The 26,197-nt window shown below is 54.5% G+C and overlaps 13 protein-coding genes across 13 annotated transcripts; 7 read left to right on the top strand and 6 right to left on the bottom strand.

Moving 5' to 3' along the window:
• Positions 1–1,628: 1,628 nt before the first annotated feature.
• Positions 1,629–2,533, top strand: BDY24DRAFT_412757 (uncharacterized protein; the record flags this gene model as incomplete). Its single annotated transcript, XM_076643107.1, has 3 exons — positions 1,629–1,950; positions 2,274–2,291; positions 2,448–2,533. The coding sequence occupies 3 exons, from the start codon at positions 1,629–1,631 to the stop codon at positions 2,531–2,533; spliced, it is 426 nt and encodes a 141-aa protein (XP_076498984.1).
• A 334-nt stretch (positions 2,534–2,867) lies between these two features.
• BDY24DRAFT_412758 (uncharacterized protein) lies at positions 2,868–3,376 on the top strand (the record flags this gene model as incomplete). The annotated part of the gene is made up of 3 exons (XM_076643108.1): positions 2,868–2,898; positions 3,005–3,099; positions 3,209–3,376. 3 exons carry the CDS (start codon positions 2,868–2,870, stop codon positions 3,374–3,376), a joined length of 294 nt encoding a protein of 97 aa, XP_076498985.1.
• A 906-nt stretch (positions 3,377–4,282) lies between these two features.
• On the bottom strand, positions 4,283–5,394 carry BDY24DRAFT_247121 (uncharacterized protein). The gene is made up of 3 exons (XM_076636756.1): positions 5,186–5,394; positions 4,699–5,088; positions 4,283–4,622 (listed from the first exon to the last, which is right to left on the bottom strand). Exons 1-3 carry the CDS (start codon positions 5,305–5,307, stop codon positions 4,346–4,348), a joined length of 789 nt encoding a protein of 262 aa, XP_076498986.1. The 5' UTR covers positions 5,308–5,394; the 3' UTR covers positions 4,283–4,345.
• Positions 5,119–6,673, bottom strand: BDY24DRAFT_380220 (C2H2-type zinc finger protein). Its single transcript, XM_076639138.1, has 5 exons — positions 6,413–6,673; positions 6,264–6,323; positions 5,817–6,172; positions 5,576–5,697; positions 5,119–5,446 (listed from the first exon to the last, which is right to left on the bottom strand). The coding sequence occupies exons 1-5, from the start codon at positions 6,565–6,567 to the stop codon at positions 5,294–5,296; spliced, it is 846 nt and encodes a 281-aa protein (XP_076498987.1). The 5' UTR covers positions 6,568–6,673; the 3' UTR covers positions 5,119–5,293.
• BDY24DRAFT_337265 (uncharacterized protein) lies at positions 6,634–7,217 on the bottom strand (the record flags this gene model as incomplete). The annotated part of the gene is made up of 3 exons (XM_076637274.1): positions 6,634–6,763; positions 6,843–6,926; positions 7,033–7,217. 3 exons carry the CDS (start codon positions 7,215–7,217, stop codon positions 6,634–6,636), a joined length of 399 nt encoding a protein of 132 aa, XP_076498988.1.
• Positions 7,218–8,925: 1,708 nt separating this feature from the next.
• BDY24DRAFT_247173 (uncharacterized protein) lies at positions 8,926–11,096 on the bottom strand. Its single transcript, XM_076636757.1, has 6 exons — positions 11,041–11,096; positions 10,682–10,948; positions 10,492–10,583; positions 10,339–10,410; positions 9,835–10,255; positions 8,926–9,746 (listed from the first exon to the last, which is right to left on the bottom strand). Exons 2-6 carry the CDS (start codon positions 10,904–10,906, stop codon positions 9,066–9,068), a joined length of 1,491 nt encoding a protein of 496 aa, XP_076498989.1. The 5' UTR covers positions 10,907–10,948; positions 11,041–11,096; the 3' UTR covers positions 8,926–9,065.
• An 844-nt stretch (positions 11,097–11,940) lies between these two features.
• On the top strand, positions 11,941–13,906 carry BDY24DRAFT_380250 (uncharacterized protein). The gene is made up of 8 exons (XM_076639139.1): positions 11,941–12,069; positions 12,239–12,424; positions 12,517–12,696; positions 12,833–12,924; positions 12,998–13,059; positions 13,134–13,324; positions 13,409–13,475; positions 13,564–13,906. Exons 1-7 carry the CDS (start codon positions 11,953–11,955, stop codon positions 13,454–13,456), a joined length of 876 nt encoding a protein of 291 aa, XP_076498990.1. The 5' UTR covers positions 11,941–11,952; the 3' UTR covers positions 13,457–13,475; positions 13,564–13,906.
• Positions 13,907–14,065: 159 nt separating this feature from the next.
• On the bottom strand, positions 14,066–16,135 carry BDY24DRAFT_433367 (uncharacterized protein; the record flags this gene model as incomplete). The annotated part of the gene is made up of 6 exons (XM_076644111.1): positions 15,710–16,135; positions 15,460–15,568; positions 14,991–15,351; positions 14,690–14,880; positions 14,443–14,566; positions 14,066–14,332 (listed from the first exon to the last, which is right to left on the bottom strand). Exons 1-6 carry the CDS (start codon positions 16,074–16,076, stop codon positions 14,066–14,068), a joined length of 1,419 nt encoding a protein of 472 aa, XP_076498991.1. The 5' UTR covers positions 16,077–16,135.
• A 113-nt stretch (positions 16,136–16,248) lies between these two features.
• Positions 16,249–19,026, top strand: RPF1 (rRNA-binding ribosome biosynthesis protein RPF1). Its single transcript, XM_076637839.1, has 8 exons — positions 16,249–16,435; positions 16,673–17,019; positions 17,142–17,230; positions 17,357–17,439; positions 17,579–17,757; positions 17,934–18,219; positions 18,310–18,327; positions 18,726–19,026. The coding sequence occupies exons 1-8, from the start codon at positions 16,283–16,285 to the stop codon at positions 18,762–18,764; spliced, it is 1,194 nt and encodes a 397-aa protein (XP_076498992.1). The 5' UTR covers positions 16,249–16,282; the 3' UTR covers positions 18,765–19,026.
• Positions 19,027–20,088: 1,062 nt separating this feature from the next.
• BDY24DRAFT_247324 (uncharacterized protein) lies at positions 20,089–22,578 on the top strand. The gene is made up of 4 exons (XM_076636758.1): positions 20,089–20,889; positions 21,071–22,044; positions 22,141–22,211; positions 22,279–22,578. Exons 1-4 carry the CDS (start codon positions 20,305–20,307, stop codon positions 22,488–22,490), a joined length of 1,842 nt encoding a protein of 613 aa, XP_076498993.1. The 5' UTR covers positions 20,089–20,304; the 3' UTR covers positions 22,491–22,578.
• On the top strand, positions 22,231–24,051 carry BDY24DRAFT_247336 (velvet factor-domain-containing protein). The gene is made up of 5 exons (XM_076636759.1): positions 22,231–22,348; positions 22,423–22,604; positions 22,677–23,457; positions 23,528–23,557; positions 23,627–24,051. The coding sequence occupies exons 2-5, from the start codon at positions 22,487–22,489 to the stop codon at positions 23,724–23,726; spliced, it is 1,029 nt and encodes a 342-aa protein (XP_076498994.1). The 5' UTR covers positions 22,231–22,348; positions 22,423–22,486; the 3' UTR covers positions 23,727–24,051.
• A 10-nt stretch (positions 24,052–24,061) lies between these two features.
• CFF1 (Cff1p) lies at positions 24,062–25,453 on the top strand. Its single transcript, XM_076636760.1, has 7 exons — positions 24,062–24,266; positions 24,374–24,427; positions 24,520–24,630; positions 24,705–24,808; positions 24,894–25,004; positions 25,118–25,171; positions 25,265–25,453. Exons 1-7 carry the CDS (start codon positions 24,191–24,193, stop codon positions 25,349–25,351), a joined length of 597 nt encoding a protein of 198 aa, XP_076498995.1. The 5' UTR covers positions 24,062–24,190; the 3' UTR covers positions 25,352–25,453.
• A 101-nt stretch (positions 25,454–25,554) lies between these two features.
• BDY24DRAFT_412767 (DUF952 domain-containing protein) lies at positions 25,555–26,126 on the bottom strand (the record flags this gene model as incomplete). Its single annotated transcript, XM_076643109.1, has 2 exons — positions 25,555–25,785; positions 25,962–26,126. The coding sequence occupies 2 exons, from the start codon at positions 26,124–26,126 to the stop codon at positions 25,555–25,557; spliced, it is 396 nt and encodes a 131-aa protein (XP_076498996.1).
• Positions 26,127–26,197: the final 71 nt, after the last annotated feature.

A 26,197-nucleotide genomic window follows, 5' to 3' on the forward strand; every position in this document is an offset into this window, starting at 1 on the left:
CTGAATTCGATGAGACGAACTAGGAGCTAGTCCTAGGCCAAACCTACCTGTAGAGACGTGAAAAACGAGACCCTGACGATGGAAAGGGAGGGAAGGAGGAGGAAGGTCGAGTTGAGCGAATCTGCAACCCGTTCAAAATTGCCCTCGCAATCAACCTCTGCTGCTGAAACTCGTCTACAGTATCTGAGGAAGGTTTTCCAACTCCGTTTCTCATTTTTTCGTTGGAAGCAAGAGGGGCGCAGTGGCTGTTTTCACAGCACCGTGACCCTCGAAACGTCCCTCTTGAAAACGAAGCAAGGGCCCTGACTTCCTTTCTCCCCCATCCTTCACCATGCGAGATAAAGTACGTTTCTAGATCTGCTTTTTCTGAGACTCTTCCCTCGTCCCTCCCGACTCTTGAGCTGACCATTACTTGTTCTTTTCTTTATCTTTTCCAGTGGAGAAAGAAGGTTCGTTTCTGCTCAATCCCTTCCTTCCCTTCCTTCGTCCAGTTTTTGGATGGGATCTTCCTCGTCCCTCTCTCTGCCTTCTCTCTCTCTCCCGAGCTGACCTCTCCTCCTCCTCTCTCCCGTCCCCATAGCGAATGAGAAGGCTGAGGAAGAAGAGAAGAAAGATGAGAGCGAGGTACGTTTTCTTGCTCTTGCGATCCTTTCCTCTTCCTCCATCCCAAAAACCTTTCTCTGACCTCTCCTCTTGTTCCTTTCCTCTTGTTCCTTTCCTCTTACACAGATCCAAATAGAGTACTCGCCCCTCTGAACTCCCTCCTCCTCCAACCTCGCCCGAACCGAAACTCTCTTTTCCCTAACAAAACCCTCTTCATCAAAAACCAACCTCTTCCTCTCCCTCCCTCTCCGCCTCCCTTCCTTTCGACCTGAAATCCTCTCCCTCCTCTACCTCTCCCTCCTCTCTCGCCTTCGACTATCCCAACCTCCTTCCTCTCTCCCTCTCGACTTCGGAACTTTCCTCGGAACGTAAATCGGCTTGCTTGGGAGGGAGGGCTGAAGGGTGTGGTTGCTGCTGGGTGGTTTGGATCAGGACAGTGGTGGGAGATAGGGATCTTCGGGTTTGGTTGGGATATCTGGCGTGCTGAGTGTGTTTTGGGAAGGGTTTGGTGGACGATGGAGGTGGGGGACGGAAGGACTACCAAAAGAGTCTCTAGGAACGGATGGGGGGAAAAAGGAATGGGAGCGACGTCGTGTTGCTTTTGCTCTACTTTTTGATTGAACTCCTCCCCTTCAAATCTTACCTACACCACCGAACTACCCCCCAAATTCATCTACCTTTCCGAACTTGAATCGACGCGAGCAGACAGGAGCGAAAGAGAGAGAGACCAAGAGAGGAACGCAAAGCGAGGGAGAGGACGAGTCGAGAGCGCTGTTCCTTTCAAGCTTTCAATAGCGAGTTCGTGAAAATCAGGTTGGATAGCGATAAGATCTTCTTGACGAGGTCCAGCTGACGATATGAAAATCTCAGGCTCTTCAGCCCAAAGCGAAGGAGGAGGAGCGCTGTCGACGAACAAACTCGTCGAGCTCGCTCTTTTCCTTCCTTCTCTCTTCTTTCCTTTCCTTTTCTCTCTCCCAACTCCCACTCCCTCTCCCTCTCCCTTCCTGTCTTTCACCATCAATACGATGTCCACCTCCTCCTCTCCACCACCAAAACCTTCCACGAGCACCCAACCTCCCGTCCTCCATCTTCTCTTCTTCGCCTCCGCTCAATCAGCGACTCGTCTCTCCTCCCTCGACTTCCCTCTCCCTTCCTCTTCCCCGCCGTCCTCGACGCCCTACACGCTCCCCCAGCTCACCAAAGATCTGGCCTCGCAGTTCCCGAAGCTCGCTTCGGTCCTGGAGACGTCGAGTTGGGCGGTGAACGAGGAGATGGTTGGGGAGGAGGAGGTCGCAGGCTGGGTGCTGAACGAAGGGGATACGGTGGGTGTTTTGCCGCCTGTTTCGGGTGGCTGAGGAGAATTAGGGCTTGCGTGGGATTGGATCCTTGTCGGGAGGGCAGAGGGCAGAGGGAGGGCAGAGGAGGAGAGCAGGAGACGAGAGACGGGTAGGAGAGGGAGCTCGTTCGAGTCGTTCGCCTGCTGCTCTCTGGAGAGAGAACGCTAGACCGCTGCTGGGCGGCTTTACATAATCAGTGAGTCTGGGGTTCCTTGTCGTTAGTCTTCGTGTCGTTTCCGTCTCACTTGCGTCGAGGGAGAAGGAGCGGAACGAGCTCTGACCGTTCTGACTCTTCTTTCTCGTTTCTCTCTTCTTCTCGTTTCGTCTTAACAGTCAATCTCGCTCCTCGAGGTACGACGACGGCTCAGATAGATTCGCGTTGGAGGTTGGGCTGTAGCTCGACGAGATCGCTCAAGGGTTGAGGTTCGTTTCTTCGACTTGCGTCGTTGGACGCGACCAAGAGCTGAGTTCTGACCTCCCTTCGTTCCTTTCGATCTTGCCTCTCAGAAGACGATATAGATGCCATCTTCACTCTTCGATTGTACAACCTGCTCATCGAAGGAAGAGGAGCTCAGTCGCCTCGGCCCTCGTAAATGGGTCGTCGAGTTCACTCAACGACCCTTCGAGCTCTTCGTGTCTTTCGCTGCCTTCTAGCACACTCTTCTCGAACGGTAAACACTAATCGTCTACCACGCACCATGGTGCGAATTCCAGATAAACATCTCTTTCGAGATGGACCTGTCGTGATGTTTTTCTCGCGAGCTTTGATGACGTCGCGAGGGCTGAACTGTCGACGGGTCCTTCCTCGAATCGCGCTCTTCTATCGTTCCCCTTCCTTCGTTTCCCGCCAACCACAATAATCCCACCCCCTCTCACACCATTCCACCCTTCACACCCACCCGGATCCTCTTCGCCTCTACCAACAGAATGGCCTCTCAACTAGGAGCTCACGCTGAATGTTCGTTCCTCGATCTCGGCCCCTCCGTCCCTCCCTCCCTAGCCTTTGTTTTGAGCTCGAACTGAACCCCTTTCCCTCCTTCCTTTCGCATGTTGGTTGGGAGCAGACGTCAAAGCCGCTACCGTCGCAGCCGTAGGATCCGTTACGGGATCGGAGGAGTGGGCCAAGTCGGGAGAGGAACAGAAGGAGGAGGCCATCTCGGTTCGTTCGTTTCAACGTCGTCTGAGCTTGATGAGTCTCTGTTTTTGTTTCCTTTCTGAAGCTGACGAGATAATTCGACTTTGCTTCTGTTTTGGATCGTTTTCTGTAGGACATGCGAGCTGCTAGGGACGATACGACTTCGGAGACTTCGACGACGAACCCGACTCTGGCGTCGCTCGAGAAGAAGGCTGGAGAGGTTGTTGGTTGCGAAGGGATGGTGGATGATGGAGCGAAGGCTTTGGAAAACGCAAAGTTTGATGGGGAGAAGAAGGTTTAGGGTGCGAGTGGGGACTATTGATAATGTTGATTTTTTGAGCTCGATCCCAGTTCCTGTGAGCTCGAGGTGATCCGTCTTGAGTCGACGCGTCTCGCTCCCTCTTGCGTTGAGGAGCTGGTTATCACGAGACTCCATCATTGCCGAATGGAAATCTTCCCATTCATCTCTTAGCCTCGCCTTTGTCTTTGTGGCACCCGAGATTCTCCCTCAGAGAACAGTCCCAAGAAGAAAGAACGAACGAAGAGCGAGCGACGGCGGCTGGCTTCTCCTCCCTCTCTTTCAGTTCTCCCCCTCTCTCCCACAAACTTCCTCTGCTCAAACCATACTTCCCACTAGCTCCCATGAACCACCGATAGACTATTTTCACTTCCCTTTTTATATTTTTCCCTTCAAGAAGTTCGACATCAGCCCACACGTCACTCGCCCCCTCTCGACGAGGCTGAAAGAGCTTTGGGGCAGATCCACCTCTCCCTTCTTGTCCTCCCAACTTCCATCTTCCCAACAAACTCCAACACCAATCCAACACCTACACACCACCTTTCTATCCAACTTCATCATGTCTGAGCCCGGTCCCCCTTCGCCTAGTGAGTCCTCCATCTTCCTCTCTCCTCCCTCAACCTCTCGCAGAGCGCTGATCTTTCCTTTCCTCCACCTCTTCCTTCGCTTCGTTTCCTTCTCTTTTTTTCAGAGCAATCCTCCACCAAGCCTCTCGGAAAGGGAGAAGTCGGAGGAGATGCTGCTAAGGGAGCTTCTGAGGAGGAGCAACGTCCTGGTGAGCTTCGACCATCCTTTCGGAGGAGAGATCCGCCCTCGTCCTGTTCGTTCTCCTTCTCAAGGAAGCTGACTCCCTTCCCTCCTTTGCTGCTTCAGATTTCTTCGCCAAGAAGGGAGAGGACTACAAGGGTGGATCTTCTAATGCTGATGCGTCTGGAGGTGTGAGTCCTATGCTTCGAACTCCGTCCTCCTCCGTCATCTCCGTCGTTTCGTCTCAAGCTGACCTTTGGTCCCCTTCGATTCGTTCTTGAACAGGCTGCCGCCGCTGCTTCTGGAGCTGCTGATGCTCTCTCTGGTGCTGCCGACAAGGACAAGGCTGGACGAACGAACGCTTAGAGAGAAGAAGGTGATCGCTGGACGATGATCTGAATGACAACTTGATTCTTCTAAACTCGACCTACGCTGTTGCGAAAGAAGGATTTCAAGTCGTACATTCAGCTCGCCCATCCTTCGAGGTCCATCGGTGCTGAGGCTTGGATGGAGGAAAGAAAGGGATTCTCAGCTTCTAGTCAACTCGCGTCCGATTCGTTTTTTGAGCTCGGACTCACCATCTCCTGCTCCTCCAAAGAAATCCCCTCTCCCAATCCACAACCCACCCAGACCCATTCCAACTAGTACCACCGCCAAACAAACTACTACCCTGAAAAGCGACCTGCTCAGCTCGATCGAAGCTTGACGGTTGAGAGTGAGACGCGTCGTTTTGGTGTGCAGTCGTCGTCTTCGTTCCGAGCGGTTTCCGAGAGGGTTGGACGAGGTTTGTTTGGGTGGGGACATGTCTGGAAGGGTAGACTAGTTGGTGGTTGTAGATTATTTGAGAGGGAGAGGAAAGAAGAGAAAGAGAAGTGAGCTGGAGGGAAGAAGATGCTAGATCGACTCTCGAGAAACTCCACGTCGCTTTCTCTTTCCCTTTCCCTTTCCCTTTTCCCCTTCCTCTTCGTCTGGCGTCGAGCAAAGAACGAAGTCAAAAGTGTTCAATGTCGGTCGGATACATAGCGTTGAGGAAGGAAGCAGAAGAAAGAGAGCTCGAAAACGAACGCGATGGAGTGAAAAGTGCAAGAGGAGATGACGAACGAAGGAAAGACAAAAACGCGAACGAGAGCTAAGAAAAGGAAGCTAAGCAAGAAAGAAGGAGCAGCGAGGGACCTAAAGGTTTCCATCAGGGTAGTCGTCCAAGTCGGTTCCCGCTTGGTAGGGTTGGTACTCGGGGAAGTCCTGGTTTTGGATCGAGGCGTCGTCGATGTTGAGGGCTGGGTCGTCGAGGAGTTCGTCTCTTTTGGTGCAGTAGGATCGTTTGTGCTAGAAAGGGAGATCAAAGAGGGACAAAAAAAAAAGTCAGCAAAGAGGGGGCGGGAAGGAGGGAAGACCCAAGGGGCGTAGGGAGAGACGCGAAGAGGCGAAGAGGAGAGACGAAACGAGAGGACTCACTCGAGTGAGAGCATCGCTTCGAGAGAACCTCTTCTCGCAGTCCTCGCACTGGTATCCCGAGGTGACTTTGGTGTTGTGGACAGCCTCGACGTGTCGTCGCATGTCGAACATCCTCGTGAAGACTAGAGATGACGGAGGGACAGGAGATGCGTAAAAGTCAGCGAACGAACGACGACGACGACGAGAGCCCGAGGCTTCGGAGAACGAGAGCGAGAAGAGCAGGGAAATGAAGAAGACCTACCCTTGGGGCATCTCTCTCTCGAGATGGGATGAACGTAGTCACACCTCATGTTCTTCGACGACGAGGCCGACGACCCACCAACGTCTCCTCCCATTCCAGACATGTTACCCAACCCTTCACCCATCAACGCAGGATCCAACACCAACCCTCCCTCCGATGTGTAGCTGTTCTCGTCCAGTTGCGACTTGGGTCTCGACGCCGAAGGGAGACCGATGAGTTTCCCGAAGAGTCGAAGGACCTCTTGATCTTTGGCCATTTCGGGGAAGGGAGAGTGAGAGATCCAGACGAGGAGCTCAGGAGGGGAGAGACCGTTGGGGAAGGGGTAGACGACGGATGCGGGAGCGACGGGGGAACCTCTGGATGTAGCGAAGCAGAGGAAAGGGAGGAGAGGTCAGCGCATAGTTCGAGTCGGGACGAGAGAGGGCTGCTCGAATGAGTTGGACGTACCCAGGGAGAGTCGAAGGGTAAATTCGAACGTATTCCAAGACAGCACCTTCGAGAACAGCTCTGAATAGTGAAAAAAAGGCCGCGGGAGAAGGAGTCAGCGGAAGGAAAAGACGAGTTGTGAAGAACGACGCGTCGAACGGAAGACTCACCTCTCCTCCTCGACCGTCAAAGGAGGTCCTTCGGCGTGTTCGATGTTGGACCAAGGCTCTGGACTAGTAGGTCCAGCGTAGAGATCCACAGCAGGGTGAGGATTGTTGTGACCTCCGTGCGCTCGAAGGCATTCTCGTCCGATGTCCGTTCTCATTTCTGACGACGAACAAAAGGAGGACTGATCAGCGAGGGTCGAGAGCAAGGGAAGGAGGATTCTGTACTAGATGAGGAGCTCACGATGTTGAGCAAGACCATCGGATCGAGCGAACTTCTTGTTGCAGCCGAGACATTCGAACGAGCTCGCTTGGTCAGGGACGTGAAGTCGGGCGTGTCGTTTGCAGTCGTGTTGTCTGAGAGAAGACGAAAACGAACGAGAGATGAGCTTCGTTAGGTTCAGGTACCTCTACTGTAGGTACGAGGGAGACTTACCTGGCGAATCCTCGTCCACAAACGTCGCACTTGAAGGGTCGTTCGTCGGCGTGAGATCGAAGGTGACCGGAGAGGTTGTGAGATCTGTCGAAGCGAAAGCACAAAGGATCCAAGATCAGCACCTCCTTCTTCAGCGGCTTCCCGACCTTCTCCTCAATGCGAAACACGAGCCAGAAACGTAGAAACTCACCTCGTAAACGTCGACCCACAGCCATCGATAGGGCAAGAGAACCTCGCCTCAACCTTCCTTCTGGTCATCCCAGCCTCCCTGGTCTTCTGGGTCGTCACCGCCTTCCCAGCCTTGGGTGAGCTCCCTCCACTCCCATCGCTCCCTTCTCGATCCGATGCTCTCGCTCTCTTGACAGCAGCGTTCATCCCGTCTCCTCCTCCTCCGTACGTTCCCAACGCACTCGCATCCAGCATCCCGCCTGTCGACGACGAAGCTTCGAGACCGCCGAAGATCCCTAGGGAGTCGAGGAACTGAGCAGACTGAGCTGCTGAGAAGGGAGTTGAGTCGGTAGGGGAGTGATGCTGGGAGGAAGCGAGGAGGTCGTCGTTGTTGGCAGGATTCGAAGGGTCGGATTCGTGACCTCCAGAGTATCCGCTCGGGCTTCCTTCTCCTCCTCCTCCTGAGGGTGATCCAGCTGAAGCTGAACCTGAGAATCTCGCGAGAGGATGGGTCAACGAGGCGAAGGAGGGCAGTCGTTGGAGAGCTGAAGGTTGTTGGGACTGGAGTTGGTGAGGATCCTTGAAAGGAGATTCGATGGTAGTGTCGCCTCCTCTTCCTCCTTCCTCGTCGTCGTCGTCGTCTCCTTCCAAGTGACTCGTCCAAGTTCGTCGGGGATCGAAGCTGGAGCCTACACCTACTTCCAAGGCTTCGGCGAGGTCGTGAGCAGCGGAGGAAGAGCCGTCGTCCTCTCGCATAGAGGATTCAATCGAGTACATCGAGAGGGAGCTGGAGGGAAGGAAGGAGGGGAGAGGAGGAAGGAAAGGAAGGAGTTTTGGATGAGCTTTTTGAGTTCCCTTTCGTTCGCTTCTTCTCGGGGAGAAAGGTTGTATGCATAGCGAAGGGAGGAGGGAATGGAACTCACGAAAGAAGGAGAAAGTTGGTGAGCTCGACGATTCGAGGGTGAGTGGTGGAGGGGAAGGGCTGTCCCCACTGCCTTAAAATTGAAGAGGAGGAAGGGAGGAGAAGATATAACTGAGCACCGAACTGCCGCTTCTTCAGAGGCAGGGCAGAATTAGTCGTGGTAGCAGCCAAGAGTTCGTATCAACGTCGTAAACGAGAGGGGAAAAAAAATACTAAAATCGAAAAGAGAGCTCCCTTGTTCTCTTCTCCTCAACCGCGTACGACCTCGACCCGTCTCCTTCCTTCTCCTTCCATCCCAGCTCGACCAAACTGATTCTCCGACTTTCCAACGCCAGGTTACCTCCTAGAGAATAATGCATGAAGAAAAGAGCGAAAAAATTAGCGTCTCTTGTCTCTCTGCCGCGTCGAAACGAAAAAAGGCTCGAACTCACCCAACTGATCAAACCGTCCACCCAGGCTCCTCGTTCGTCTCCTTCTCCCTTTCCAACAGCGGATCCAACTTGGACTTGATCGCTTCCTCCGTAGCCATCTCAGGGCATTTCGAACCAAGGAGGATCTCGAGGACTCGAGAGGGGGCGGCGGACAGAGGGAGCAACGTTGATCTGCCGACGAACGAACGAACGAACGAGGGAGAGTTCAGATCAGCAAGTGGAAGCGAAGAAGGAGGGATGTAATCAAGGTACTGACTCGGCATCCGGGTTTGGAGGTTTGTCTTGAACGTTACTTGTCTGAGAAGAGGGAAAGAAAAGGAGAGAAGAGAGATCAGTCGTCGCGTCGACGAAGGAGGCGAGAAAGAAAACGTCGAAACTCACAAAGATATACCCAGTCTCCTTCCCACAGTGTCTCACCCACTCCTCAAACTCGAACTCCAGCGTGTTTCTGCTCGAAGGAAACGAGATGAAACGAATCAGCGGACGCGTCTTCCTCGTCTTCCTTCCTCGACGAGAGAACTCACCTCTCTTCCTCCTCCTCCGAGATCAACCTCGCCGCCGGCGTCTGAGGAGCTCCCATTCCGTACCCTTCCATCCCAGTGAATCCTCCTCCTCCTCCTCCTCCAGCCATCAATCTCTGCTGCTGCTGCTGTCTCTGCTCCGCCTCGCTCCTCTGCTTCTGCTCCAGCAACCTCTCTGGATTCATGCTGCAATTCGGCTGATGAGCGAATCCTCCACAGCACGGATGGACGGTGTAGTTACGTTGCTGGTTCTGCTGAGGCTGAGAAGGTGAAGGTCGAGCTTGATTTCGTTGTTGCTGTTGAGCGGCAAGGATCCGCCTCGCCTCTGCTTGTTGACGAGACTGAACCTGCGAAGCTCGTTGGACTGCTGCTGCTTGATCCTGAAGTGACCGTGGCATTCCCGTACGAGGAGGTTGAGGTGGAGGAAGCATCTGTCCTTGTTGGGAGGGACGATAAACCAGAGGAGTACGCGGAGGACGTTGGGTGAGGGGAGGAAGGTTGGCGGGATGGGAGACGGTGAAGTGGGAGGTAGTACCGGGGATTTGGGAGAGAGTGGGTTCGTTGATGTGCTGAAAGCTGCCGACGACTCGTCGAGGAATTTCTTGCGAAGTCCATCCTGACGACGATCCTGCGTTCGGAACGCTGGCTGTTGGTGGATGAGATGGAACGACTGAGGAAGTGGAAGCGGAGGAAGATCGAGAGTTGAGGTTGGATTGGGGACGACCGCCGTTGCCGTTGAGCGCTGGGGTTGGACGGGAGACGTGAGGAGGAGAGGAGGAGATGATGATGATCTCCTTCTCTGTTGGTGAAGGGTACTCGCATCCGATTCCCGAGGGTGGTTCGTCGGTAGAAGAGAGGTTTTCTGAAGAAACGAGCACAAAGAAACGAAGCGGAAGGAGGGGATCAGCGATTGCGAGGTTCGAGAAAGAAAGGGAAGAAGGTCAACTCACCAACAGCCGTCGTGAATCGATCGACACACTGAGAGCAGACCACAAGAAGGTCGCAAACAGTTCGATGAGTGATACACTGCAATGAAGAAGAGGAGAGATGGTCAGCTCTCGAGTGAGCAACGCTTTCTTTGATTCAGTCGCGTCGAGCAAAACACGTGCAGCGAGGCAAGTCGTCCTCTTCGGTACCCCCTTGAATCCATGCGTCGCCGTCGCCGCTACAGACGAAGACTCTGGTACTTGGGGTCCTGATCCGTTCGAGGCGAGAGGTGACCGACGAGCTGAACCGTCGAGGGAGGGCGAGAGTACTCCGCTCGAGGTCGATCCGTTTGAGTTGATCCTTGACGGAGGAATGCCTCCCGAGTCTCGACGAGCTGCTGGTGGTGGCATGTTCTGTCTCTTCGATGGTACGGACGGAGGTGACCTACGAGGGCGAGGTCCAAAAACAGAAAGAGGCGAGTGAGTTTTGAGCGAGAGAGAAACAAAGAGGGAGAAAAAGAGACGTACGGAGTAGGACAAGGAAAGGGTCCTGAAGGTCCGAACATGAGGTTGTAGAGAACCGGATAGTTGACGGTAGCCCTGTATAGAGTGAATGTCCAAACTTCAGCTTCGAAGAGCTAGCGACGGGATTGTTTGGCGAGGCGAAGAGCGCAAACTCACCAAGGGTAGAGAGTGATCTCCCTGACGTTCTGACCGATAGCGCCTCTCGAGACCAATCCGGCCCACTCCTGAAGGTTGCTGACCTGCTGAGTCTGCTCGACGAAAGCAAAAGAATCAGACGAGGCAAACGCGAAGGAAGCACGAGCTGGCGAGAAAATCGAGGAAAGAGGGAAAGCAGCGAGAGACGTACCCATGTTGCCACCGTACCAGGAGGCACAGCCTGCTCCGTAGCCTTCTTCAGCGGACCCATGAAGTCTGCTCCACCTGTCTCGATCGTCAAAGCGCTCGCGACAAACAGACCGGCCATGAGAACGAGGTCGACCCCTTCCAGGTCGATCCAAAATCTCCCCGAGAGGAAGATAGCCGATAGTTTCTGTCCGTTTTGAAACGTTTTATCGACCGAGTCCCCGTCCATGGGAGGTTGGTTGGGATTGATGGCGATAGTCTTGTTGGCGAACTTTCAGCGGAGGATGAAAGGGAAAAGGGACGAGGTCAGCTTCAGGTTTGAACTGCCCTCCGTTCCTCTGGATAACGAGAGTATAAACTCACCTCTAGAACGTCCTTACATAGACTTCGATGTTTCTCTGCGTGTGCAGGGTTGGGAAGAGGCACAATCCACCTGTGACTCAAGGGCTGAAAGGAAGGAGGAGAAGAGAGAAAGGTCAGCTCGCGAGGTCGTTTTTTCCTTCCTCTCGCCCTTTCCTCAACTCAAAGCGTCTCTAGAGCACTAAGCGTATTACCAGTTATCCATCTCAGCTACTAAGAACCAGCAGAGAACAACGAGGCAAACTCACCACGACCTGCTGAGGCCCACTCGCTCGTCGCATGCTCCCGTTCGTCGTCGACTGTTGACCTCCAACAAAGCTCGGAGAGGGAAGTCCTCCTTCAGATCCTCCTCCACTCCTCGGCTGGGAGTTTCGACCGTTCTGATGATGCTGCTGGAGCTGAGGATGTTGCTGATGTTGTTGCTGGAGAGAAGACGAGGAGGCGACGGCGTTGAGAGGCATGGCTTGAGAGGAGGAAGGGAAGGAGGGAGGGAGGTGGCGAAGCTGACGACGGAGAAGGAAGGGAAGGCAAGGGATGAACTGAGTTGGAGGTTTTCCTCGAAGATCCGGTGAGGGGTTGCCAGGGAAAGACGCAGAAGCCTACTGAGCCTAAGAAGGACGAAAAGTCGACTGGGAGGGGAGCTGGACGTTGGGGAGGAAAGAGAGAAGGAGGAGCTCGGAAAGGTCAGCTCTCGTACTTCCTTCTCCCCGAGCCGGCCGCCTCAGCATCGACGCGGAAGCGAATTTTCATGGCCCTTAAACCCTTCGCCTTGATAAAACCAGCCCATGCTTCTGTGATACGAGGTTGAATCACGAAAAAAATCACAAAGAAGTCAGCCAAAAGGTGATCAGTTTGGACTTGTCTCGAAACGAGCTCGCTTTCCTCTTTCTCCCTTCAAACCGCCACACCCTCCCGATGCGATTCGAAGCTTTTACAGCAACCATCCTCTCGAATGGAGTCCCTCTCGAGGAGTACAAGATGGAGGTCGAAGGACGACAAGCGAAGTGCTACGTCGTGAGTGAGGCCGGAAAGGTGAGTCTTCGCGTTCAAGCTCACCTCCTCCTCCCTCCCTCCCCTCGACTCTCCTCCCCTCCCTTCCCTCTTCGACCCTCCCAGGAGAAGTCTCGCATGTCGTAGGATCAACAGACGACGTTGCAAGGCCACGCTCTCGCTAAATCGCTTTCGCTTGCTTTTCTGGCAGACGTTTAGCGTCAAATTGGAGGAGGAACTCTCGAGCCCCGTCGCTCCTCGATCTTCTTGCGGCTACCTCTTCTTGGACGACAAGAGTGTAGGTGGTATGATCTTAGACCGAGGAAATCCCTCCGCCACCTTGAAAGGGAGACTAGCGTCCTACACGACAGAACAACCCTTCGCTTTCGCCGAGATCGTGAGCTTCCACTTCTTCCTCCCTTCCCTCTCCTCTGAGTCCCTCCTTAAGAGGCCTGATCCCTCCCTGGTCCTTTCTTCTTCCTCCTTCAGCAAACTTCTGACCGAGACGAAGATCATGCCCTCGACTCAAGCGTCGGAGCTGGCTTTGGAACCATCGTCCTCAAGATCTGCAGAGGTCAACGAGGTTCCGAAATCGTTCAACCGACCTTCGCTTCCAATTCCCTCGCCAACGACTCGCTGCTGCACGAGCTAGCTGTGAAGAAGCTCAAGGTTAGCAGGTCATGACTTTTGATCCAAACACATTTCCCTTGATCCGAGATCCGAAAAGCTCACCCTTCTCGTCTCTTCCTTCCTCGCCTCTCCTCACCTCTCCTCTCGACCTTCTTCGACTTTTGCGATCTCACAGGTCACCCAGAGAGCAACCCTAGGAGCTCCCGTCGCTACCCCGAGGCAGAATTTCGCTCAATTCAACCTGCTGGATCCAGTCTCATCGCCTTTGTAAGAAATCTAGTGCTCTTTCCCTCTTCCCTCGCTGACCCAGCTGAGTCCTCCTTGCCTTTCCCTTCGAAAGCATCACCTTCACCTTCGTCTACCGCTCCAAGACCATGCTCCAAGCCCTCGGAGTCATCGAATGTCAGTAGCTCCTTCCTCTTTTCTTTCGACGCCTCGTTCGTCACTCGCTGACTTCGTCTGATCTCGCTCTTCAGACAAACCCGTCGACGCGTCTCCTCCTCCTGCTGCCGGCCCTTCCTCTGGAGCTCGAGCCAAACGACCTGCTCAGGAGTTCATCGATATCTCTTCCGACACGGACGACGAAGATCCAGACGTCGTTAAGGCTGCGAAGGAGCTTGCTGAGGCGAAGAAGCGGGCGAAGCAGAGGAAGGGAGGATCACCGGTTGTGAGTTGGGTCTTCGACGCGTCGTTCGCCGGTCTCTGCGCCTTGGAGGATCCAACACTGACCTGAACTTTGCTCGGACTGCAGGACAAGAAACCCAAGCTCGAGAACGGGGAGATCATCCACCTCGACTGACGAAGCTCGAGAACATCGAGTGAGTCGAGCCTCTCCTTTCCTTCCCTCCCTTTTCCCTTTCGCCAAAACCGTGGCTGATCCTTCCCTTCCCGTCTTACCTTCCTCAGAAGCTAGTCTAGCCCTCTAGTTAACTTCATCAACAACCAATCAACTTTGCTTTAACTTCTCCCTTTCTCTCTTTTCTCGCTCGCACTCGTTGTATCCTTCTCGTCGTCGTCCGCCCCCCACTGCCCAGTCCCGCCTTCAGCTTCCTCTCTCTCGTGTCCTCTAATCCTCCACAGCTTCTCTCTTTCGTGTTCGTTGTTTCCTTCCTTCCTTACCCCCTTTTGATTGTTTTTACTCTCCCATGTCCGTTCGCTTTTGTGGAAGAGAAGAGCAGAGACGGGAAAAGGACCGATTCGGACGCTTTCGAGCTTCAAGACGGATCCTCCATCTCTCTCTCTCTCTCTCTCTCTCCATCCCTCTCTCTCTCGCTTCCCTTTCCTTTCCTCCTCCCATCCAACATCCAACCCGTTCCCAAATCCTCAACACCCCCATGCAATCAACCCCCATCCCCACCAAAAAAAAACAAAGAAAGAAAGAAAGAAAAAAAGACACTCTCTAGTCTATCTAGCGTCGACTCTTCCCCCTCTTCCCCCACCCCCCGTCCCCTCCGATGAACCCAGCGTCACCCCTCTCCAACTCCCTCTCCCCCGCCCGTCGTCTCTTCCCTCCTCCGATCTCCTCGTCCTCGTCCATCGCCGTCGCGGTCGCGTACGAGTCCCTCTCGTTCGAGCCCATCTCGACGTCCAAAGGTGGAGGAGCGGGAGCAGAAGAAGAAGCCAGCGACCAAGCGCACAGAACGGAATCCTCCGATCCCGTGTAGAGGGTTGACGTCTGCGGTGAGAAACGAAACCCCGAGTTAAGGGGAGGAGGAGGAGGAGGGAGTGAGTTTCAAAGGGAAGCAAAGGGAAAGGGAAGGCAAGGGAAGAGAAAGGTGTGCGCACACTAGGATCGTAGAAGGATGATCGAACAACATCCCTGTGTCCCTTGAACCCTGATCGGAGGAGTTTGGCGATGTTCATTTCGTCAGAGGAGGAAGCGTTGGAGGAGAAGATGGCGAGATTTCCGCTGCGAAAAGCGAAGGGGCAGAAGGTCAGGATTGACGCGTTTTTTTCGAACGGATGAACGAGAGAACGAGGGAGGAAAGAGAGAGAGAGAGAGAGAGAGGAGCTTTGGAAAAAGGCAACTCACGAGTTATCCCCAACCAAACTAGTCGGCAACCCATTCGAGTTGGAGTTCGAAGAAGACGAGCCGCCAGCCGAATCGGAAAGGGAGAGGGAAGGCAGGAGGTCGATGAGGTAGTCGGTCGACCACGCTGGAGGACCCGTGATGGATGCTTCGGTGGAGAGTCTCAGGGAGTCGACGTGGGATTTTTGGGTGAACTGGTGCGGGCGAACGAAGGAAGGAAGGAAGCGGGGGGATGAGTTTCTCGACGCGTCTCGAATCCGACGGCTGCCTTTTTCGAACGATCTTCTTGGAAAACCCGACTCACATCTCCTCCCTCCCACCTCCCCGCTCCATCCATATCGTCCCTCCCCCAAACGTCCCACCCACCTCCACCGACCCACCCAGCCTTCGCGACGCTCACTCCTCCGTTCCCGACGCTCAACGCTGCCTCGTCCTCGTCCGGCTCCAACGCGTTGGTGATGGCCATCAGTCCATCGGTCGATCCGCTGAGCAAGATGGCTGACGAGTGCGCTGGAGCGGGAGGGCCGGAGGTTCCTCCTGGGGAGGAAGGAGGGATGGGGAAGGAGAGGTGATGGAGAGGAGAAGAGAGGAATGATAGGGAGGTGATGTCGTCCGAGTGGAGGGAAGGGTGCAGGTGCAAAGGGGTGGAGGGGGAACGGTGATCCCTGTGAGAACGAAGAATAATGAAAAACAAACGTTAGAGGCGAAGCAAGGGAGACGAGAGAGAGAGAGAGGAGCGAGAAAGAAAAGAAAGAAACAAAGAACGAACGAACCAGTAAACGATCGTAGCTTCGTGGTTGGTGAGTTCCGTTCCAGCAGCGAGGAGGTGATGTTTCGGTGCTGAAGCAAGCGAGAGGAGAGGGGTGATTTTGCTTCCTTGAACTAGAGAAAGAAAAATCGCCGACGAGACCAAATCAAGAAGGGGGTCTGAAAGTCAGCCGCGAGCCTTCACAATCTCTTCCCTCCTTTCCTCTCCTCCCTCCCTCTGAAGAGTTCGAATTCCGCTCTTCCTACTATACTAACCTCTCATGCCCTTATTGCCTCCTCCTCCTCCCGATCCCGATGCTTTCCCACCCTTCACCCTCGAATCCCACCCTTTCACAGCTCCCTCCTTGCCAGCCGTCCAAACCTGACCTCCTCCTTCGTTCTCGTTATCAACTGCGATATCTACGATGTGACCCTGTCCTTCCGGAGCTACCCAGGTATCGACTACTTTGAAGGTTGAAGAATCTACAACGGTAAGAGTGGACGTTCCGTGCGAGAGCAGGAGGTGGGAAGAGGAGAGTTTGTGGATCGAGAGGAGGTAGGACGTTGAAGCGTCGGAGGAGGGAGGAAGAGTGAGGATCTGAGAAGGGTTGATGCACGGGAGAGGAGAAGGGTTGAGGAGCATAGCGAGCGTAAGAGAAGCGGGTTGCTTTTAAGGGTGTCGTGGGTGTTTGAAGGGAAGGGGAAGGGAAGGGAAAACAAAATGAGCTTCGACCTTTTCAGCCCAGCCGCAGGCCGGAAAGACTTTCGAAGCTACTGACTGCTCTCTCCTTTTTTTGTTAAGGAAGACCCTAACCCCCACTGCTCCAACTGAACTTTACTCCCGAAACGATGCCCATCACGCCTTCTTCGATCGGGAACGCCTACCGACGACACGACGTCTACCACAAGCAGAAGAAGCACAAGGGTCAGGAGAAGCTCAAGAGGAGACTCGAGACAAAGAAGGACGAGGCGGACGGGCTCGAGGGAGCAGAGAGGAAGAAGGTGAGCACTACAAAGAACCTTCTACTTTTGAACATATCTACGAGGAGATGTAGGCTTCTTTGGAAGTTCGTAATCCCCAAAAAGTTGGAGCTCTGGGAGGGAGAGAGAGTCTCTGCGAGCTCCAAAACGAGCGGAAGGAACGAAGCTCAACTTTCCTCCTTCCCTTCCCTCCCTTCCCTTCCTTCCCTCGAACTGACCTTTTCTTCTCCCTCTTCCCTTTGCTTCCTCCCTCGCTAGAAACGTCTCGCCGAAAACATCCCGAAAACGATCGACAACACCCGAATCTTTGGAACGTCCTACCTCACTTCAGATCCCAACGCCTCCGCTTCCGCTTCCTCCTCTTCCAAACCTCCCAAAGACGACGACGACTCGGACGACGACTCCGCTGCTGAGGAACACGCTGAAGAGCTTGATCTGGACAACGAAGGTGGGATCGGAGCCATCCCTGCGAACCGAGGGGAGGACAAGGATCCTCGGATCCTGTTGACGACGAGCGCGAAGGCGACGAGGGAGACGTACACGTTTGCGGAGGAGTTGAGGGGGATCTTCCCTGGAGGCGAGTTCTTCAAGAGACCTGCTGGGAAGTGAGTTTGTGCGGCGTGTTTACTAAGGGGTGTTTGGGGGTTGGGTTCGAGGAGGGAGAGGAGCGCTCGAGAGAGAGAGAGAGCTGACCTTTTTTTTTTTTTTTCGTTGTGCGTTTTGGCAGGGGTTACGAGCTCGGACGGATCGGACGATGGGCTGGGAAGAGAGGGTACGATGCTGTTATCGTGATCAACGAGGATAGGAAGATCCCTAGTGAGTGCGGACGGCTTTCTTTTTTCATCGGAGTCGTGGAAGACGAAGCGCGTCGTTCTCGTTCGTTCGTGAAAACCTCGAGCTCATCAACTTTCCTTCTCGCCTGTTTTTGTTGGGTGCTCAAAGACGCCATCACCATCATGAACCTCCCCAACGGTCCTACCGCCTACTTCAAGCTCACCAGCGTGCAGCTTTCCAAGGCTATCTCCGTGCGTCCCGTTTCCCCTTTCCATCGTTCCGAGCTCTCTCACGTCTCGCTCAGCATCGACTCCCTCCCGACATCAAACTGAACCCCACTCTCCTCTTCTCTTCCTTCCTTCCTTTGGTTTCTTCGTTTCCTTCCTTCAGGGCCACGCTCGTCCAACCCCTCACTCCCCCGAACTCATCCTCAACAACTTCCAAACCCGGCTGGGTCTCTCGATCGGACGACTCTTCGGTTCCCTCTTCCCTCCTCTCCCTCAGTTCGAAGGACGTCAGGTCGTCACGCTGCACAACCAGAGGGATTTCCTGTTCTTCAGAAGGCACAGGTGCGTTCGCTCCTCTTCTCGTTTCCTTGCGGTAAAACTTCAAAGTCGAGGTCGGGGGAACGCGTCTCGATTTTCGATTTTCGACTCTCGTCCCTCCTTCCCTTCTCTCTTCCTTGCTCCCCAAGCTGACTCCCCCTCTCTCCCTCTCGTTTTCCCGTCTGCTCCTCCTCCTCCAGGTACATGTTCAAATCCATCGACAAAACCGCTCTCCAAGAGATCGGTCCTCGCTTCACGCTCAAGCTCCGCTGGCTCCGTAAAGGTCTCCCCGCCGTCACGGGAGGAGGTTCGGTCGCAACCGCTCCGGAACAGAACACCATGGAGGAGGAGGACGACGATCGAGTTTCTTCTGGAGCCGAGGACGAGGAGGACGATGCGGAGGAGGTTGAGATGAAGGGGGGACGAGGAGGGAAGAAGGGCAAAGGCAAAGGGACGAAGGAGCCCAAGTTGGATGGCGAGGACGAGGTGGAGGAGTTTGGAGGGGAGGAGGAGGAGGAGGAGAAGAAGGCTAGGAGGAAGGCGATGGAGGGGATCCCGTTGGATAAGCAAGGCGAGTTTGAGTGGAAGTGGAAGGTGCGTCTTTTTTCGTTTTCGTTTTCGTTTTCGTTCAGCGTTCGGTTTGGGTTTGGGGTTTGGGTTTGGGGGTTGGAGAGGGAAATTGAGCGAAAGGAGAAGAGGAGGGTAGGCTTTCGCTTTCGTTCGGCCAAGGAGGGGAAAGGGCAGACGCGTCGCCCTTGGTCGGCTGGGACGCGACGGAGAGAGAGAGAGAGTCCAGGCACCAGATCTCGTCGCGTTTTGGGACGGCTCAGCCTCAGCGGGCATCGGCGTTCTCGCTGAAGGGCTGGCTGGCCGGTCTCGCACGATGCAACGGAGGAGTTGGAGGATCCGGAGAGAGAGAGAGAGAGAAAAGGGACGCGTCGCTGACTTTCTCCCTTTTTCTTCGTTTCGTTCCCCCCTTTCTTTTCTAATAGCCCAAACTCGAGGTCTCGAGGAAGACTTTCTTCCTCTGATCCATCTTCCTTTTGTCTACCTATCTACCTGCCTGCCTACCTTTGTTTCATCTATTGTATACCCCCGTTTATAATACGACTCTCGATCTCCCCTCCCGTCTCACCTTTTCAGCCAAGTCAGTCGGTGGTGGCTCTTCTTTTTTCCTTCTTCTTCTTACTTACCCTGTACCGACCGGGGGGCGTACTACTTCTCGTTACCACGAGAGAGTTTGCGAAGAGGGAGAGAGAGAAAAAAGAGAGAGAGAGAGAGAGAGAGAGAGAGACGCGATCACACTGGAGAGAGAGGGAAGGTTTAAAGCAAGCGTGAGACTTTATTCCCCCCCTCCAAGAAACGAGCGAAGAAAACAAGCATGTTTGCTCTTGAGAAAGGACAAAAGGGCCCAGCCTTTGGGAACGAAGTGGACTCCAAGGCAATCGACCTCGTCGGAGAGATGGGATGGGATGGGTGTCGGTCGGTCGGTGGGTCGGTTCGTCGCGGTTCGTCTTCGTTCGAAGGAAGGTTTGAACCTCTCCCTCAGTACTAGTAAGTTGGTGTCTCTCGCTTCCGATCGTTCACTAGTCTCCTCCCTCACGCACCTCCTTCTCCTCGGAGCCTCGCCCGTCCTTTCAATTTCCTCGAACTTGAATGGAATGAATATTGATTGAGAGGAGAGGTGAGATCGAAAGCTTGATCACTCGAAGATAGCCACCAAACGAAACAAAAAAGGAGGGCCGAAACTACTTGCTGGCATGCAGATCTTCCAGTAGTACAGTCGTAGTTAGGTCGGTTGGGAGAGGGACACGATCGATGTGGTCACACAAAAGAGAAATTGAATCAGGGCCTCCTCAGGAGGAGGCGAAAAATGGAGGAGAGGGAGGGAGGGGAACTTGGATCCGTTCAAGCCCTGAAAGACTCGACTTTGGGGGAGTTTCGCTCCAGACACCCACCCAGAACCTCCCTCTTCTCGTTCTTCTTCCTCGCCTTCGATCCCTCTCATCCTCGGTTCTTGTCGCTTCTTTTATATCCGTGAGTGCTGCAATCGCTAGGAGAAGGAGAAGGAGAAGGAGAGCGGGAGGGAGAGAGCTCTCCGTCGGGCATCTTGGACGGCACACCCGGATTGAATCCATGAAGAGGGAGGGAGGAAGGAAGGATTGAGCTCTCTTGGAGTCTACTAGAGTTCTCGACGGAGAGATAGGAAACACGAGGGAGACATGCGACAAGGTTCTCTTCGGCTCTTTCTCAAGTAGAGATCGCAGCAGGATGACTGAAACGAGGTTCAGAGAGAGTGTTGAGCTGAACGAAACCCCTCCCCTTCCCTCCTCCCTCCCTCGCTTCCCTTCGATTCAGCTCTATCTTCAACGTACAACAAGGCCACTAGATCAACTCCTCTTCCATCTTATCTTGAAGTTTTCGGAGTCTGAACTCGGAGGTGAGTTCGTTCAGCCCTCCAAAAAAGATCGTCCAGGGGAGGGAGGAGCGAGGAGGTGAAGCAGAGGAGAACTCGCCATGCTCTCTCGAGGGGGTCGGCCTCCTCTCTCCACGTTTTTCGGATAGGAGAGCATGAGAGAGGAGAAGATCGAGCTCCTGCTTCTGGGAGATCGAGTCTGTTTGCAGGAGAAGGGGAAGGAAAGAGGAGGGGAAGAACAAACAGAGCAAGCTGGTCGAGCTGGAAGGAGAGAGCAAGGGGTCGTCTCTCTCTCTCTCCTTCTTTTCTACTCCTCCCTCCCATGCTCGGCTTCGTTTGAGGGACTCGCTCTTTTCGTCATCTTTTGGTCTTGCTCGCTTCTCCAAGCCCCTTTCTCTCATCTGCTGCTGAGCATCTGCCCAAAAATCGCACGCGGGACCAAGGAAGCTGACCTCTCGGCTCCCAACCATCACCTCTTCCTCCCCTCCCCTCCCTCTCCTCCTCGTCCTTTTGCTTTCTTCGTTACCGCTCTCTCGCTCGTCCCGGGTCTATGCTCGATGGCAGATCCCAATCGACCCCCTCCTCCTCCCCTCCTCCCCGACCAAGGGAAGTTCTGGAGCAGAAACAGGAAATCAGCCATGCCGTCGACGATGAAGAGTTATTCTATCGAGGAGGAGTTGATGGGAGACGTTTGGGAACGAGCTCCTCCTGACGCGGATTCAGAGATGGGGTTCTTTGAGGTGAGTTTTCCATGATCCAAGGAGTTTGGATTCTTCGGAAGCAGTGGCGGAATCAGGTTGAGCTAGGAGAGAAGGAAGGAGACGAGGCGAGGAGGCTTGATCTCGATCTCTCTTCTCTCTTGTTTCTTTTTTGAGAACGAGAAGCTTGACTGACCTTGTTCTCGATATCTTCACTCCACAGGTCCCACGACATCAGTCTATACCCACGTCTACCACCACTCAACTCAACTCCGCTACCGTCTTTACTCCTCCTCGTCGAGATCTGAAAGGCTCCTCTTCAAACGCTGCGAGCTCCTCCTCCTCCTCGACAGGAGCAGCTTCCCGTTCCTCCTCCACCAACCCTACCATCGCCGGCAGCACCACCTCCTCCTCATCTTCCTCCTCCCACGCCGCTCGTTCAGGATCCAGCAGCTCTACTTCCTTCGCAGACCGCTTCTCCCAGTGGCCACGCGGACCCTCCATCCCTCCCCGTTCCTCCTCCTCTCGCAACAAACCTCAGCCTTCCTCCTCCTCATCTCCCAAAGTCCCTGGATCCCGGAACCTCCTCAACCCCTACAGCAGCAACTTCCAACGAACACTTCCTCCTCCCTCTCCCTCCGCCGCCCAAGCTTCTCACTCAAGCGGAAACCTCCCTCTTCGAACTGGATGGACCTCCCATTCGACAGCCTCGACCGACTCGCGTCTTTCCACCTACTCGGACCCAGGCAACTACCATTACTTCAATCCGGCCCTTTCCAACACCTCCCTCAACTCCTCCATCGCTTCCTCCTCCACGTCGTCCCTCGAACTTCCCAAAATCAGGATGTCGACCTACTCGATCCCGGAAAGGACGTCCTCGATACCGTCCACGCACTCGGACGTGAGCTCTCCTGCTACACCGACGAGGAAGAGATCGTCGAGTTCTCTCTTCGACAGAGCAGAGTCGTCGTCGAGGTCGATACGATCCATAGCCTCGACGGACGGTTACGGCGCGTCCTTCACGACGCGAAGAGGGAGCGCTCAGTCGGAAGTCGATGAGCCAGGGCTTCCTCTGGGTTGGAGTGGGCCAGAGCCCGTGGCAGAGAGCAGCAGCCGGCGGGACTCAGATTCGAGGCAGAGTTCGAGGGGTGTCGAAGGAGGAGTTGGTCGGATGTCTCACGAAGATGGAGGCGATCGGTAAGTCTCTCGTCTTTCCCTTCCCCTTCCCAGGCCAGGGTCAAGTCGTTTCAAACTTCCGCTGATCTCTTGTTGGGTTTACAACCTTCTCTCTAGCTCGTACGTTCTAACGGTGGTTCAGGAACCTCGCCTCGCTTGTGCGATAGGCTTTGAAGACGACGACGAGCGTGAGTACGCGACGAGCTCCGCTTCCAGCTGAGTTTCTTGTGCTCACCCTTGTATTCGATACTCCAGAACCTCTCTCGCCAACTCCGATACTCAAGCTCTCTGTCTTCGACTCTCAGCAGCGACCTCTGGATCCCAAGTTCGTCGATTTTTTCTCGATCTTGCTCGACATCTCTCGAGCTGACCTGTCTTCCTCCTCCCGCCTCCTTCCAGAACCATCGATATCCACCAGCTCGTCGTTTCCATCGATCTGTGGGCACCCGATGCGTCTCACGAGATGAATCTACTCGTTACACCAGCTGGAACGACTCCTTCGTCAAGAGGTCGTCGAGGAGTGAGCAGAGACGACGAGTCGGTTTCGCCTTCCTCTCGACCTCTCTCTCCGGATCCTGCTCGTGAGTTGTCTTCTTTCCGTCGAACTTATCCTCAACAGCTGTTGACTCGTGTCTCTCGTTGCCCCGCTACAGGTATAGAGAGAGAGAGAACTCCTCAGCCTCGACAGCACGACTCTCCGCCGATTCCTCGAGGATGGTCGCAAGAAGGAGAGGTCGAGACTCGTCGGGCCTCACCTCCTCGGACGGACTGGTCGAATTCGTCTCTTCCAGGAATCGCGTCGTTCAGCAGGAACAGCTCCCTCTCGTCGACAGCGGACCCTTCCTTCCCTCCCAGCAAAGACCTTCCTCTCGCCATCCCTTCCTCGGTCTCGTCAGCCTGGGATCGACGCGACTCGACTTCCTCAACAATCTCTTCGTGGTCTTCTACGGATCCCTCTCCCTCGGCAAGAGAGTCGATCGACTCAAGATGGAGTGGAGCAGGCGGAGAAGCATATCGACAGCAACACGACCCGTTCCGTCGTTCAGGTCTCGGCGCAGAAACCTTCCCTCCTCCTCCCTCGGATCGTCCCTCCTCTCGCCACTCCGCCTCCTCCTCCTCCCTAGCTCTTCCCATCGAGGCTCTCTCCCACATTCGACTCTCCTCCCCATCGCTATCCCACTCCTCTCCCTCCTTCGCCGCCCCAGCTCTCTCCCACTCGGCCTCGAACCCAAACTTCGGAGGAGGAGGAGGAGTTTTCTCCATGGCCCCTCGTACCCTTCCTCCCCTCCCTCCGCCCCCGGTGTCGGGGAAGTACACTCGAGCACTCGTCGGAAGCCTTGTTACGGTAGCTCATCGACTCGTGGACGAGAAGGGAGAGACGGGAATCTTCTTCTTGGCCAACGAAGTCAGCGTTCGAACTGAGGGATTCTACAGGTGAGCCTCGTATCTATCTTCTTCAACACCTCGAGCTTCAAGCTGACGTTCCCTCTCTTCTTCTTCTCAGGTTACGATTCTGCCTGATGCAGGTCGACAAGTGCGTTCCACTCTCTCCTACTCGTCGTCGAGGCGACGTGACCTGACCCGCTCTTCCTCTCTCCTCCAGCTCGGCTCGAATCGCTCCATCTCTCATCCTTGCCGAAACCTTCTCCTCGCCGTTCCAGGTTCACCCTGAATCAACCTACCCAGGTCCTTCGCGTGAGTAGCCCGCCCATCTTCTCCTCGTCGCGTCTTTCCGTCGCCAAATCCCATCTGACCGACCTGTTCTCCCTCCTCCTTTCTCCGTAGCGATAACCCGGCTATCCGAAATCTTCCTTTCTCAAGGAGTCAAGCTCTCCCTGACTGGGTCGCGTCGACAGATCAGCGAAGGGATCCAGGTCGAGACGATGAAGGACCGAGGAGGTCGAGGTGATCCCTAGCTTTTTGTTCTACTCTTCTTACTTTAACTCGTTCTAGTCTCGAGCGTTTATTCTCTCCTTGCTATGTTTTTTTTTTTTTTTGTCTTAATCTATCATGCTTGTGGTTCTTGGCTCATTCGTTCCCAGAAAATGACCTGTCCTGCGACGAAGAAAGATGGAAAGCAAGGACGGAGGGAGGGAGGCCGTCGAAACCGATTTCCCCTCCTTCCTTCGAACCCCCATCATCTCCCCGCCCAGCTTTTCCTCGAGAAATGTCGCTCTACGCCTATCCTGAGCCAAACTCTCTGCTCCACAAGAACCTCAAGCTCGAGCAACACTTTGAAGGAGGTGAGAGCAGGAAACCGAACGGTCTTCGCCGTTTTGAAGATTGAGCTCAACAACCCCTTCCTTCCTTCTCTCGCTGACTCTTCTCTTCCCTCTCCTTCGACTCGTAGGCTACTTCGTTCAGACTGAGATTTTGAGCGGTGAAGTTCCTTCTCCCTACGCAGGTAGTCCCATCATCTATTTCGTCGCTTAGAGCTCGAGAGATCAAGCTTGAAGAGCTGACAGGCTTCCTCGATTTGGGACGACGGAAACGCAGAGGGTGCTTCTAGACCGATGGGGACTCAGATCTACTACCTTTTGGATCCTAACTCTCCCTGGGGAAGGATGCACATGAACCGAAGTGCTACCTTCCACGTTCATCACTGTGGTATGTCTCATCTCCTCAGGAAGAGAGAACGAAAGAAGCTCGAGCTGACCTCTTTCGACGCTTTAATTTCCCAGGTCGTTCGGAGTACACCTTGATCTACCCTCCAACGGGCGACTCTCCAGCTCGAGTGGAGTATCACGTTATGGGAGCGAACTCGGAGTTGGGGGAGGTCAAGCAGGTCCGTTTTCCCTTCGTTCCGACTCCTCGCGCCGTTCAGCCCTCTGGAAGTCTGACCCTTTTCTGTGCGTTTCTTTCTCTCGTAGCTCTTCGCTCCTTCGAACGTTTGGAAGGCCTCGAGGATCCCTGTGGCCGATTTGGCCCACGCGAAGGAAGGAGGAGGAGATCGTGAGAGGATTGGGTGCTTGATCTCGGAGGTGAGCTTTTCGGACTTCTCGCACGTCGTTGCGGCCGCTTGAAGCGTTATCGGGCTCGAGCAGCTGTCATCTTTGATCTCAGAACTGATGACTCTCATTCTGTTGATCCTCAGGTCGTCGTCCCAGGCTGGGTAATGGAGGATCACGCGTTCTTGACGAAGGAGAAGGCGCGTCCAATCTGCCCCTTCCAACCGCTCCTTTCTTCTTCCTTGCTGACCTTCTCAAGCCTTTCTTCCTCCTCCTTCGAAAACATCTCACAGCTTCTCGAGCTCTTCGCCGGAGACGAAGAAAAGGCAAAGCCCTTCCTCGAGATCGTCAAGCCTTTGGCTGAAAGATCCGGACCTTGATTTCGTTTCGCCTCTCGCTTCATCTCGTTACGATCTCCCTTTTCGCTACATTGCTAGAGCTTCTTCCCTCTTCGTTCTCGCTCCCAGCAAAACGAGAGTTCACACCTACAACGGCAAACGAAGAAGCCATGTAGAGTCTCTCTCTCTCCCTCGCTCTGATCCCCCTCTCTTCCCCATCTCCTCTCAGCCCTCCGCGGCTCCTGTTAGTATACCAAATCCCCCAACTGCCAAACCCCCTCCGCATCCTTCTTCACCACCTTATGCTCGGTGACCTCCTCCGCGAGGTCGAGACCTTCGTAGAGATGGCCGAACTTGTCTCCGTTGCTGGCGAGGTCGAATTTCAGCGTCTGCTCGATCCGAGGGATAGAACGAGGGATGGTGATGAGGTGGATGGAGGAATGGGAGGTGAAGAAGCGGTTGAGGGTTCCGGCGAGCTGAAAAAGAAAGGGTAAAGAGGTGGGGTCAGTGAGAGGAGACACGGGGAGGGGAGAGGGAAGGAGAGAGGGAGAGCTCGCAATCGCTCTTCCTTCCTCACGATGAGCTGGCAGGCTTTCCTTCGAAATCGTGAAGCGCCGGATAGAGCATCGAGAAAAGAGAGCATGTGACTGACCTGTTTCGACGAAGAAGTATGGATGAAGCCATCTCCCAGATCGAGAGGCGAACCAAACCATTTGGGAGCTCCTTTGGGTGGAGGAGGAGAGAAGAGAGCAGAGTGCTCCTCGGCAGTCAGGATTTTATAGAGGACGGTGGAGGATTCGGAGGACGTGGCAGACATGGTTCGTTTGAGGGTGGAAGTGACAGAGGATGAAAAGAGGAGATGGCGGTTCATGGGAAGGAGAAGGAGGA

This window comes from Mrakia frigida (assembly GCF_051309035.1).
Source record: "Mrakia frigida strain ATCC 22029 unplaced genomic scaffold BDY24scaffold_6, whole genome shotgun sequence".
Taxonomy (NCBI): domain Eukaryota; kingdom Fungi; phylum Basidiomycota; class Tremellomycetes; order Cystofilobasidiales; family Mrakiaceae; genus Mrakia; species Mrakia frigida.